This window comes from Topomyia yanbarensis, chromosome 2 (assembly GCF_030247195.1).
Source record: "Topomyia yanbarensis strain Yona2022 chromosome 2, ASM3024719v1, whole genome shotgun sequence".
Lineage (NCBI taxonomy): Eukaryota > Metazoa > Arthropoda > Insecta > Diptera > Culicidae > Topomyia > Topomyia yanbarensis.
This window is the reverse complement of record NC_080671.1, coordinates 168,594,731-168,608,629: the sequence shown is the minus strand read 5'-3', so window position 1 is coordinate 168,608,629 and position 13,899 is coordinate 168,594,731. Positions and strand designations below refer to the sequence as shown.

General features: G+C 38.5%; 1 protein-coding gene across 6 annotated transcripts in view; it reads right to left on the bottom strand.

Annotated features, from left to right (window-relative positions):
• Nucleotides 1-9,427, bottom strand: part of LOC131682068 (nucleolar protein 4-like) — a 51,392-nt gene extending 41,965 nt beyond the window's left edge. For all 6 annotated transcript variants that reach the window (XM_058963252.1, XM_058963254.1, XM_058963256.1 and 3 more), the window contains exon 1: nt 8,353-9,427. In XM_058963252.1, the coding sequence (XP_058819235.1) occupies nt 8,353-8,394 (42 nt within the window). In that variant the 5' untranslated portion in view covers nt 8,395-9,427. The remainder of the gene's footprint in view (nt 1-8,352) is intronic.
• Nucleotides 9,428-13,899: the final 4,472 nt, after the last annotated feature.

The window sequence follows — 13,899 nt, the reverse complement described above, 5'->3', positions numbered from 1 at the left end:
GGAGGAGATCGGTCGGTTGAAAAACAACAAAGTTTACGGTGGTAAACTGGCTAGAGCGCTGCACTTGGTAATCGCCAAGATTTGGGAGGAGGAGATTCTTCCGGAGGAGTAGATGGAGGGTGTCGTTTGCTCAATTTACAAAAAGGGTGACAAGTTGGATTGCTGCAACTACCGCGCGATCACAATACTTAGCGCCGCGTACAAGGTCCTCTCCCAAATTCTTTGCCGCCGATTGTCACCATTTGCAAGGGAGTTTTTGGGGCAATACCAAACGGGATTCATGGGTTCCCGCGCCACCACAGACCAAATATTCAGCTACGGCAGATAATGCACGAGTACGGTTTTCTGGATATACTAACACGATTAGTCAAAGCGACGATGGATCGAGTGATGTGCGTTGTTCGAGTATCGGGAACACTCTCGAGTCCCTTTGAATCTCGAAGAGGGTTACGGCAAGGTGATGTTCTATCGTGCCTGCTGTTCAACGTTGCGTTAGAAGGTGTAATAAGAAGGGCGGGGAAAGACACGAGTGGCACGATCTTCAGGAAGTCCGTCCAGTTTCTTGGTTTTGCCGGCGACATTGGCATAATGGCACGGAACTTTGAGGCGATGTCGGAAACGTACATCAGACTGAAGGCTGAAGCCAGCAGGATTGGACTTGCCATCAGCGTTTCGAAGACAAAACTCACACAATGTGAACCTCCCATCCCGAGTTCGGATTGACGGTGACGAAATCGAGATGGTCGACGAATTCGTGTATTTGGGCTGAGTGGTAACCGCCGACAATGGTACCAGCAGAGAAATGTAGAGACGGATGTGGGCGAGAAATCGTGTCTATTTTGGACTCCGGGGGACGCTCTGGTCGAACGAAATTCGCCGCCGCACGAAGTTGATTATTTACAAGACGCTGATTAGACCGGTGGTCCTCTACGGCCACGAGACCTGGACTATGCTCGTGGAGGACCAACGCACCCTTGGAGTTTTCGAACGAAAGTTGTTGCGTACCATCTATGGTGGCGTGCAGATGGTAGACGGAACGTGGCGCAGGCGAATGAACAATGAGTTGTCTCAGCTGCTGGAAGAATCATCCATCGCGCATACCGCAAAAATAGGACGTTTGCAGTAGGCTGGACACGTCGTAAGAATGTCGGACGATGACCCAGTGAAGATGGTTCTTGAGGGCGACCCTACAGGAACAAGAAGACGGGGCGCACCGCGAGCACGGTGGATCGACCAGATAGAGGACGACCTGCGGACCCTTCGAACACTGCGAGGCCGGCGATAAGCAGCAATGGACCGAGTGGAGTGGAGACGGCTTCTGCATACAGCAAGAGACAACATGGCTCTAGCCTGAACGGTAAGGTAAGTAAGCATTATGCTAACATCAAAAATGAAGCAAAGCAGCATGGCGTAGCGAGCGCACCTGAGCCAAAGCTGAAACAGCAAATTAAGAAGCAAATCAATTGTTTTAATCCGTCCTTTCCCAGCATGGCTCTTCTTGTATTTATTTTAATATAATTTCCCACAATAAAACAAATAGTTCGATAACCATTTATCGTTTATTGGATATCCGATAAGCGTAGAGAGGGCTACTGTCCATTAGGAGGTTAATGTCACTTGTTATCTTGCTTCCAACCTGTGACATGCGGCGGAAAAAGCCAAGAATTGGTCCACCGGATTCCTGCTCCCATGTCGTACGATACTGCAAAAAAGGACCCTCTTCTTCATGCTCTGCATCTTTTCGACTTTCTTATTGTGTGCATTAAATTAGTAAATTATTTTTTCTCATTCTTCTTTCTATTCCACAATATACTGGCTTGCGTCTTTTTATATTAGTTACTGTATTTGGTCTAAAGTGGAACAACTTGTAAAAGAGCAAAGTACAGAAAGAGTGACATTGAAATTCCTATGCATCGTAATCATCGAATTAAACTCATTCCGAAACCAGTGCGGAAATCTGAATGAATTCGGCACGGGTTCCAGCTCAAATGCAAGAACCGATTCCGATTCAATCGGTTGTTGAATCTAAGCTGGAATCCATCAGGATAACAAACCAATTTCCGAATGGTTTTAACCGGGAGAACTCTAGCTACTCAGATTCAAGCGAAAATTAGTGACAAAAATTTAAAAGTTGTGTACAGTGAGCGTGCATGTCTTCAGTAAAAACATGTTACGGCACAAACTAGTTTACTCCCCGATTCCACATGTTACAATTTGTTATACACCCTTCCCGTTAATGTAATTTATTACTTGCCCTCCGACAATAGCAAAATTATAAATTCTAGTACAACACCATGCTCTCTGCTAGGCTTTAAATCTAATCGATTATTTCAATAAATCAATTATCTCTTAGTATGAATCGAACACAATTAACAACTTTATGAAATATAATCAGCGCTCTACTGATAGTAAGCCCACGCTCTCTAAATTAAATATTTGGTTTTACAACGAAATATGAAATATTATTTTCCTTAATTATTTTTTTTTTCATAAAACGTTTATTTGACACGGCATTTACAAAAGCTTTTCTGCGCCAGGGTTTCTTTTTTACATAATATGCTACAAAACTATCACGTTATAGTAAACATCCACTTCCTAATACTAAAGTTCTAGTTTTGAAATTTTCAGTTTTATATTGTAGAACTGTCACAATTATGAATCTAGAACTGTACCACAAAAGATCTAAACCTATTTTAAATAAAGCAACAAAGAAAACGGCAGCGCATGCCACACAGATTTTTTTTTGTGATTTTAAATATATTTTCATGAACATATTTGGAGCTTGAATATAAATGTAAAACTAAGTTCCATCGCAAATACACACAACTTGACGTACTTTCTTCAACTTTTTTTTTATTATTTTATACGTTGATTGTAAATTACTGTTTCATCAAACGGCAAACCAATGCATGTATTTTTAAACCAATATTGCTATAAAATAAATGGCATGTAATATTACATGAACGAAAGTGTAAAATCATATGCCTTTTGATGGTGATGCTTTGAATTCAACTTAATTTTCAATCAAATTTTTGATTCAAGGTTTGTATGTTTGAATTCCTATTGATTAACATGTGGTTTAAATTTCATTATTTTTTGATACGCAGTTTTAATTTTTACAATTATAAAACAATACGCAAGGTGATTACTTCTATAACAATTTTGCTTTGAACCTCCTATATAAAATACTTAATATGCCCTACGGAATTTGAACAACATAATATACCAATGCTTGCAAACCTGGGATAAAAATTAATCGATGTTTTCTCTTCTTCAGGTGGCTTTACTTTTAGGTTGACTACCAAAGATCGCTTTAGTTTAACCTTTTTAAATCAAAAATCAATTCTGAAACTGCTGTAACCTAAATCCCCGCTCACCTACCAACATCTTCAACACACCCCCGCATTTCAGTAGACGCAAACCAAATTAAGTTTGCCCGTGCTTTAAATGTACAGAAACATGCAAGATACCTTAGTGCCAAAAATTCATCACGTATATCCAAAATATAAAACGTGTGTGCCAATAGGTTCATTACCCTACGTACATACCAACCACCAAAACATCATTTGGTGTGTTCCCTTTGTCCCAGTCCCAACGCAAACATACAAGCAGCATACAAACACGTCGCACCCAGCAGTGTTCAAACCAAAGGCCACCCTATCCATCCACTTAGCAAATCATCGTGTATACGCGACTCGAACTTATCGCAGCCGTTTCTTTATTTTGTGCAATCGCGCAAAGTGTATTCACCGATCTGTGCGATTTGATACTTTGCATACACGAATGAGCTCGTCTATGCAAAATTTCCCATGCCATCACTGCCGTGTCACACTTATTGCATTGTCCGGACATTATTTTTCAGGTTCTGCTCGTGCGAAAATCGAGCAACGACTGACGCAAACGAACACGCGTTATCTCCATAAATAGCCTCCTGTATCTGATTGAGTTGTTTAGATGCTCCCTATTGACGGCTCTGCCCGGGGTAGATAGATGGAGTTTTCACGTTTACCGAGATCTATTCATTTTTGCTTGTTTTTCAATAGTGTGCTATTGAAATACAAAAACGATATAGCAATAAAACATAATTTCAGTTAATTCCGAATTGTTTGGTAATTAACAGACGGAAATCTGTTCATAAATAACAAAGTTATTAGCGTTCAAAATAGTAACGCAAAAACGTGACACCTTTTGATTTTAGATTTTAAAATGACACCCTGCCCCAGATAGTGCAGCAAGACATTACGCCTTTTTAATTAAAATACACATTTATTACTTGACAGATTTAGTTAAAATAAACAATATTCTTGTTGAAACAAACAATACAAACAGTGTAATTAAATATTTGGTGGCTAAATACCACGTCATTTACCAATGTTAAAAATTGTATTTTCGTCACCAATCAAAGAAAAATGTTCACACAGTTTCAACATACACTGTCAAAACATCAACAAAGAACGATTTCGAAGCATTATTATTGTTTAATTACGATGTAATGTGTATTTGAGCCGATTTGATGATTACAATGTGGTTGATTTTTATTACATTACTTGATGTTTCCATGTGTTCTACTGCTTCCGTCCATGTTTGTACATGGCGAATCTTCAAAAAAACTATAGAAAAAATATTCATGTGTAAGAAAATAGAAGAGTTGTTGAGAAATAACACAATAAAACAATGAATATAAAGTGAAGGTTCCATTTCTTAGTGTCAGTGTAATAACATGGCGCGCTTCGGGCAATATTGAACGCTCGAGTAAAAGGCGATTTGAGGAGTTTTCGCAGCCTGACTACAAAAAACTATGGACCGAGGTAACAGAAAACAACCCTAAATAGTAAGGGTGAGCGAAAATTTATTTTGACGCAAAATGGTGGAACGAAACGAAACGAAACGAAATTTTTCGCAAACTTTGCGAAACGAAACATTAAGGAAAATTTAGTTTAAATTCGCTAATTTATCAAAAGTCAATTAATTTTAGAGCACTGTAGCTGTTTCTTGGTTAAATCGATTTTACACAAAAATGATAACGATATTAAACCTGTTCTAATGACCCTGCCACTTCTAGTTTTCCGATCTGTTTACTTCTCATCCTTGCTCTCACTTGAGTACTATGGCTCTAAGTTTCATAACTTTCCCTACCCAGCTAATTGAATGTCGTTAAAACGTAGAAAAAAAAACAAAAATGATAACTAATTATCTATTGAAAAATGAAACGATACATCAGGAGTTATTCTCAATAGCCGACTTACGATGACTGGACAGATTCCGATAACTGATCGAAGCAACGATTTTCCTGATCTGTCATCCGCATGGTGCACTAATGAAAAATTGAAGTACATTAGGATTCCGTTTTTGGCAACAATATTTTTTTTTCAGTTGCCAAAACTGGAACCGTGCTAAAAATGGAATCTTACCTTAAAAGCTTTTATTTTCAATTTGTGACATCATAAATGTTACAAGAACATTAATTATATAAGAATATGTGAAATGGAATGAAATAATAGAAAAAATCAACAAATTTAACTTTATTCGCTATACCCGCCCCCATAAAATATAGTAAATATGACTCCTATGTTTGGAAATAAAGTCAAAAGCGATATCCATTATCACAAAAAAATTATTATTGAGCATTTTTCAAAGGATTTACTATGAACAAAAATAATTTTGCCAAAAACGGAACCCATTTGTTGCCAAAAACGGAACATTTTTGTTGCCAAAAATGGAGTATGCCAAAAATGGAGCATGCCAAAAACGGAACGTGCCATACACGGAATCTTACTGTACAGCTTACACATTTTATACAATTATGTCACAGAGAAAAGTCGTCCATCTCGAGCGTTAACTGCCTATTCAAAGGTAACTGAGATATCTTCACCAGGTGCACTAATTTACAAATTTAATAACACTACCCGGTCAGAATGAAGTAACAAGATTATAACAGAACACAATTTCTGTAACATATTGTGTTATAAATTTGGTCTCGTTAGTAGTTAAAATAACAGAAATTTATAACAAGCAACAATGCGAGATATAGTTTTGAAATATTTCTGTTATGTGTTTCTGATCGGGTAATTTACAAATTTTGGGATAAGCTAAGCTAAGAAAAAAGTTGTTTTCTAAATCGACTTTGCGTCACTTAATACTAAAAAAATCCCTGGTTTCCAGGTGTTTTCAAGATTTTTCCGAACGGCTTTGGGTAGTCTTTGCATTTATTTGTCAATATTTCGTAAAAAAAATCGATGAAACAGATTTCAGAACCTTTTCCAAAAATTTATAACGTGGGTAGATCAAAAATAAATTTATAAAGGCTTCAAGCGAATAAATAATAACAAGTATAATTTTTTACCATTCTTAAATATTTTTTTATTTCGACTTTGTTCACTTGTAACCCTACATGTGATTACCATATATTTAATATTTATGGGAAAGAGAATAACAGCCTTTGAACAGTTTATTGATTCTATTGATCGGGAAATTTTCACATGAGATATTGACTAATAACCAAAGGAAGAATGAAATTGCATATTACGAAATAATTTTGTTTTTGTGCTCAGTTACCTAAAATGAGCCTAGAAAAGACTAGTATAATGAATGATACATATTGGTGTGGCCATTGATGGATGGTTTCGGGACGGCGAAATCAGATTCTCTGGGCTGAATTACAATGTTTAAGTTCCAAGGAATGCTTTGCAACAAAAAACAGCATGTGAAATGCAATCATACTTAATAACAATCAGATACAGTTGCTTCACGAAACTCCGGAGTTAGAATCTTCGAATTACAGATTCTTTTTATCATTCTCGACGTGTGGCTCCTCAAATTAAATCAATCATATGAATCATATTGAAAGTAATGCGGACATATTTAACTCCGATATCGCATATTGAGGAATTCAGTGCCCTGAACTGATGATTAATTTTAAAGCTTACCATCATGTGCCCATGAAATGACGATCCCTTGACGACCTACGAGGAATCCAGTGATGTTTATCAAAAAATTTCTGCTGGTTTCTGAGACTTCTGATTCCAGTTACAAGGACCAATGATTGTTTTCGCATCCTATCATGTGCCACACCAAACAAATAAGAGTGAGAATTCATATTTGTAGTTATACGGACAACTGTGTACGTTTTACGACCGGTTTGAGTATTTAGGAAAATAGTTAACGGAATGAATAATATTTTCAAAAAATCTTCCAGTTAGTCTATTATAATGATTCAAGTTTTTAAATAGCTTTTATTTGATGAGGCGTATATGGTGTGAATATAAAAAAACATTTTATAAGCTTAGACAGAATAATTGACTAATGGCTTAATAATTAGGAAAGGAATATGAATATTTTCAATATAGTACTATGATAATCACATTTTGGTTCAGATTTAACATTTAATTCATATAAGGAAAAAAGAATAATTTTCTTATAAGAAAAGTTGTTTCACACTGCTAAGTAGGTTAGATTTTAAAAATTAGTTACGCTTTGTCAAAATTTTTGTTTTTTGCATGCTTCGATATAACGTACATTTTTTAAATCGAAATGTATGTTATATCGAACTTTACCTGTATATTACACCCAGGCAAAACGTATAACGAAATTCATAAGATTTATCTTATGATGCATACCCTAGTAACAATTAAGGTTTTATGGTACTCTTGAAGCCTTCCTTAAAACTTAGATTGCACTTGTATTGTGCTATAAAACTAGAAATGCTACTTGGGTAGACCGTATAGAACAGAATCGCGTTTCGCCCACCCTAACTAAATAGAGAAGTGGACTTCATAGCTCCAGAATGAACTGTAAGCAACCGAATGTATGTAATCAAAATCGACCGTTATTTTTATTACAAGTGCCTATTTCTGAATGTAGAGTGCCGCCACGTTTCACTATAAACGTCATCTATCAAAAAGAAAATCAAAAGTTCTACCTGGTACGTGTACAGCCCTCACTTAGACACGCATACTTTAAAAGTCACAGCCATTCAACAGTTTGCTTTATAGTTCATAAATTGTACACCACTGGTTATTAAATTCAGGAGGTTTGATTATCATTAAATATATATCGTTACATGAATGTATGACAACTATCCCAGTGTAATACGATCCTTGCTGTGTGAAGCGTTAAAATTAAATTTTATTCGTTACCTACAAATTCCTGTACGCTATTACTAAATGAAAGATTTGCAGGAATGCCATAGTCATCACAATACAATCTAATTGCTAATGCTGTAGTATCACCGCCCAGATTTCATTCATTCACATTTTGTCCAAATATGTTATTCCAAATTTTAACAAGCGCTCAGTTAACTTGACGTTCAAAGAATTTTATCTCTCTCGAACAAAAAAAAACCTAATAACTCACCTTGTTGTGCAACATAGCACTGGCCTTTCTCTTCGCTGCCATCGCGAAGTGTAAATATCAGATCCGCGGATTCCAACCGGGTACAATTTCACACCACCACAGAGCAGAACCGGCACCAAAACAGAATAGATTCACACGTGCGCGTGGTTTATATTTTATTACGATTATTTTTCAACGAACAACCAGCGCGAAGGGAAATGCCAAAACACATAAACCACACATTCAAATGTGCACCGCCACGCGACACAAGCAAGAATCGCGCAATTTTCCGCAGCAACAGAGCGGCGTGTCGAAGTTGTCGTTGATCGGAACACGCGGTCAATCGGCACGGGATTGTTTTTTTTTCGTTAGGATTTTTTATATTTTCCAGACCGGTGATAGGGAAGAAAAAAGAAAAAAGTAAACGTTTGTATGATTGATTTTGATCACTTTTTTTTACTGCAGCACACAAGTTAGAAATCCTTGGGAAACTGTTGATTTGTTTTGATAATTTATCCCTTCACCATTTAGTTTCAGTTAAAACTCACTCATTAGTTTAGTACACACTTTGAAACAGAGCACACCGAAAGCTAGTTGGGCTAAGACAACCGATCCGCACTCGACGACGAGCAAAGCAGCACAAACGCTCTGCCAGGACCAACCGATGACTATTATTATCCTTGAAAGAAAAATGTAAGATGGAATGTGCCTTCTCCTTCTGCTTTTTCTTCGCCTGCTTAAGTTCGGGGGGTTCGTGTGCTGTGTTGATGATCTTCTCCGGGGTAACCTTCCTTTCGGGTGTCTCTCGGTTTCTCGTAGGCAAGAAAGCACCACCCAACCACCCACAGTCTGGATGTTTGAATGGCTGCTCGGCTTGTAAGGAGACGCACAAAATACCCCCTTGTATTAGAGGATGCGTGGTACCGAACGTCTTGCTACGGATACGGGGTACAGTCCCTCCGTAGGATGGAGTGTGGGTGATGTGCCTTGAAAGCTTCCAAGAAAATTCAGTACAGTAGCATCCGAGCACCCTCAGCAGCTCAGAGATTCTAAATCCTTCCGGAGCACCGTTTCCCGATGTCACAACTCGCCGAATACTAAGTTTTGACTGACCAAAACATCGTTGCTGCACCCTCTATACATAGGGCACAACTTGCTTCTGCCGGAGCATACGGACAGCGGGGACGGGGCACGGTACGCTTTCTCTTATGTACCGAAAAAGTTTTTTTTTCCTGCGGTGCTTCCTTCCCGAGGCCTGAGATGGCACAGTGCTCCTGCATTATGTATTCGTACGGATAGCCAACAACCAGCCACCTCACAAAAATCTCTCCTTCCTCCCCCACAAAAGCCACGTGGGATGGGGTGCGAACGCTACCTCTTCATTCAATCACTCACTCGCCCAACGTTCCCTGTGAGAGGGTGGTTCAGTGTTCCGTGATGGTTAACAGCTAGGCAGCCAGCCAACCAGCCGTAGCTCTTCTTACCTCGCTCGGGAGGAAAACTCTTCGCAGCAGGATTATGCTGTGCTGTTTGCAACCCTCCTCGTTCGGCCTTGTTCTTGCATCGGTCCTTCGTTTTGGCATTGCTGCAGATCGTCTCAATCAGCAGCGCGGCGGGCGCGATGCTGCACTGTTGTTTTTGAGGACAGCGGGAATGTTGGATGTATACAGTGGTCTGAATTGAATAATATTTTACAAGAGTGTTGTCCTTTCCATTTCTAATAGCTTGCTAATTGCATAGAGAAAGCAGTTACTGAATTTATTGGACTTGTCAGCTTATATAGCTTATCTTTTTAAGTTGGGTGAGAATACGGGGGACCTACGAAAATAATGTAATAGTGAAGATTTCATCTATGGAATGATTAAAATAATGTCCCATTAATTGAAATTTGCACGTAAGTTTTATCCCGGTTATAAAGCGCGTTGGAATCATAATTTGGTCGACTTAAACTCAACGCATTTTTTTCATCATAATTTTAAGCAATCTATGCACCTCTTATTTTGTATTTTGCCGTTCCATGCATATCTGTCCCATATTACCTTTTATCCATTTTGGATATTCACGCATACATATCTGCCCCTTGAAATAATATCAATAAACAAAACGTTTAAAATTAGGAAAATTTACTTAGCTCGAAAACACAATATCGCCCACAACTTTTACAAAACAAAATGTTATGCAGCTTGAGCTTGTGAGCTTGTGCGACCACCCCTGGCTGCTACTCCGTTGTCGATCTGGACTAGCTGAAGTTGCACAGGGAATCAGTAGATAATTATGCATGGGAATAGCGAAACATCTTTCAATGTGCAACTCCTGGTAATCCTAAAGTGTTTTATTGAACAATACCGGCGCCAGCCAGGCCCGAACGTAGATCGCGGAAGAAAAGGGAAGGAATGTTGGTTCGAGACGTGCTTTTGCTAGAGGCCATATATACTACTGCGCACTCCACAAGTATCACGGGAGGGGGAGATATTTGTTAGTAAGTATAGAGGTTGGATTTTACATCTTCTTTACCGACACCAGAGGAGTGACTCCATTATCTCGAATAGCTATCGATCCATGTACCGGGGACCAACGGCTTTACTTCTCTTCCGAACGAAGACGTGACCACAGATTTTTTCACCTCAGAAATATCTCAACGACCTCGATTTCATTTCGTCAGTAATTAGAACCAACTTGGGACCAAGTTAAAAGATTTACCTAAACTAATACCCAAATTAGCACTAGGAGACACTATGCCCCAACAGTCACATGTCATATATGATGTCCAACGCAACTGACAAGTGGTGAATATTGTCTCGGGAAGCAAAGGCCGAAGCTCTAGCTTTGTTATCAAAATCCTGAAGTGAAATGAAACTTTTTAATTTCCTTTCTCGTTGTGATTTTCTTAATAAATTAATTTAAACTTAAATGCGATAGCTCAACAAAGCCGATTGTTCTTTTTTTTTTGCAAAAAAAAACCCTAAATTATATTTATTTATCCTTGCAGACACAGTTTACTGCTGCGTGTCAAGATCGCTTTTCTAGGTGGCGAAATATTTTCAATGTTGTCCACTGCAACTTGAGCTTGGATTGGTTTGTCACCTCTCGCGTTATCGTTGTTGGGTGGATATTTGTTACTACCTGATCCTTAGATGTTGGTTTCACAGCTGTTTGCTGCTTTGCGTAAGATGACTGTGTGATGGTTTTAGTTGGATTATTCGGATTTTCTGTGCAAGGGTTTCCGAGGCGTGGTGCCTTTGTGTGGAGCTGGCACGTAAGAATCTGCCATGGGTGCGTGTCTGTTCATATGAGGCATCTTCGTTTGATTTCAACGAGAAGGTTATGTATGAAGGAATTGGCTTGGTTGCACGGATTCTCATCACACGAACACCATTAGGGACACCTGGAAAGAAGTTCCTTCAAGTATCATCTGTAAAGGAGTCTACTTCTTCGAATCTTTGCATGGCTCTTTTAATTACGCGTCGGGAGTACGCGGAGCCAAATCATGTAAGTGAACTTCTATAGTGCAGAGCTTGAAATTTTCAACAGGTTGTTTTGAACTTGAAGGAGGAACAAATTTCAAATCATGCCCTACTATGTTCAATTCGCGTTTGTTCGTTTGCATCACTCATTCAAACAGCAGAACTATTCAAACATTTTCCATTCATTTTCAATTTCATGGACCCTGTGAATATCTCTCTACTAGGGTATTGACTAGGTTTTTCAAGCAAAACTACTCTGAACATCCTTCCTACTGTTTGTGTAAGCTTGAAAAAGCAAAACATGGCGACATTTAACCTAGACTGGCCTCTACATAGCAGACGGCATCTTTGGTTGGTGAATGAAAAAGCATCAATTTGAATTGAAGGCCTACGTTCTAGTCATGAAAATTGCGTGAACCTGAAAGTGAATGATTAGGGGAGGTATTTAGAAGTTTGTGACACAATGCTACGATGGGGGAGGGGGGGTGCTAAAAATCGCTAAAAATGCTACGTCATTTATGGATGATCCCTTATGTTCAGGTATATATCCAATACAGGAATTAGTTTCAAATTCATATCAAGGTTTCGCGATCACCAAAATTTCTGGGATCTTCATATATTGATTCCCTAGATGGATAATAGAGCAGATCCATCGGGTGCAGAGCCGATTGCAAGAATACCATTAGTCATCGGATGAGATTTTAATGCTTGAGCAATAGAGGTGGAAAGCAGATGTATCAACATAAGAGGGTAAAGCGTACTGTAAGCTCAAGCAAAGCTGAATGTTAGACTATGAAATGAAGATACCAGCAATGCAGCTCGCAGAGATGGCCATATATCCATTATCACCGTAGCCTTTTGTACTCCGTCGTTGATGGCATAGTAACCTCCTGGAAATGGTCAACGTAATATTACAATAATACAGGGGACCAAAATCTACGAGAAGAAGAGGAAAGTTGTTTTTTGACGATGGAATTTCTCAGTGGAAACACTTCCCGCAGTGAGTCAATCCTCTGACCTGAATGCCGAAGGGAAAACGTTGGCCAAAGCATGCGATTCCGATAACTTAAAAGGTTATTGGTGGAATGGGGCACTCGGCACCGTCCAGACAAGGTGTCTTAGCCAAATAACACGATTAGATAGCAAGCACTGAAGCAAACAGAAAGAGGTGTAATACAATGTTTCGTACAATGTTAGTAAATCTAATTGCTTAAAGAGCTGTGCCAAGACATTGACTCCGACCCCTTGGATGATGCACATCGTATTGAGATGGCAAAGATGACAGGTGTCATGACGACCCCTGAGGATCCACCCTGACAAAATGAGGATTAGGGTGTTGAATTGAAGTGCTCTGCCGGAGCACGATCCAACAATGTGACCAAATAGCAGTGATGTACCAAATCGGGTTTTTTATAATTTTTTCCCGGTTAAAACGGTTTTTTCATGGGAAGTTTGGGTTTTTTGAAGTTTTTGATGTTTTATTAATTGAACATCAATGTATTGTTATCTAAACAATTTTTTTGTGATTTTTTAGCATTATTGTCATTAAGATTGGTTTGAATCTGAAAATTATGATGCCTTTCTCGATTTAATCATTGTCTGATCGCTGATTCCACATTTCTTCACCAATTTTGTATTTAAATAGCTTTCCAACACGAGCTAAGCTAAGTCGATTACGTTTCTTACTGCGAATCAGCCGAAAGAATGCGGATTGCAATTTGAGGGAGTTCTGATTGCGGTGCTCTCTCTTTCTGCATAATACTCTTTTTTACTTTTTACCGAATTAAGTAGATATTTACTAAATTTTGAGTGGAAAATTATCTAACTTCGTTAAAAGTGAAACAACTTCTAAAATTAGAAACAAATAAGACAAAAGTGGCTTGGGCATCACATGATCATTCTGATTTTTATTAGTAAGGGTAACTATGACTATTGTTCAATCTATCTAACTATATATAAAAGTCAATGTTTGTATGTATATTATAAATGATTTATACACTCCCAAACGGCTTAACCGATTGCCGTTAAAATTTGTACATAATAGGCATTTGTTATGGAGCGTGTTTGTGTGCTATTGGTTGGGGATTGTCTGCCCGCCAGATGG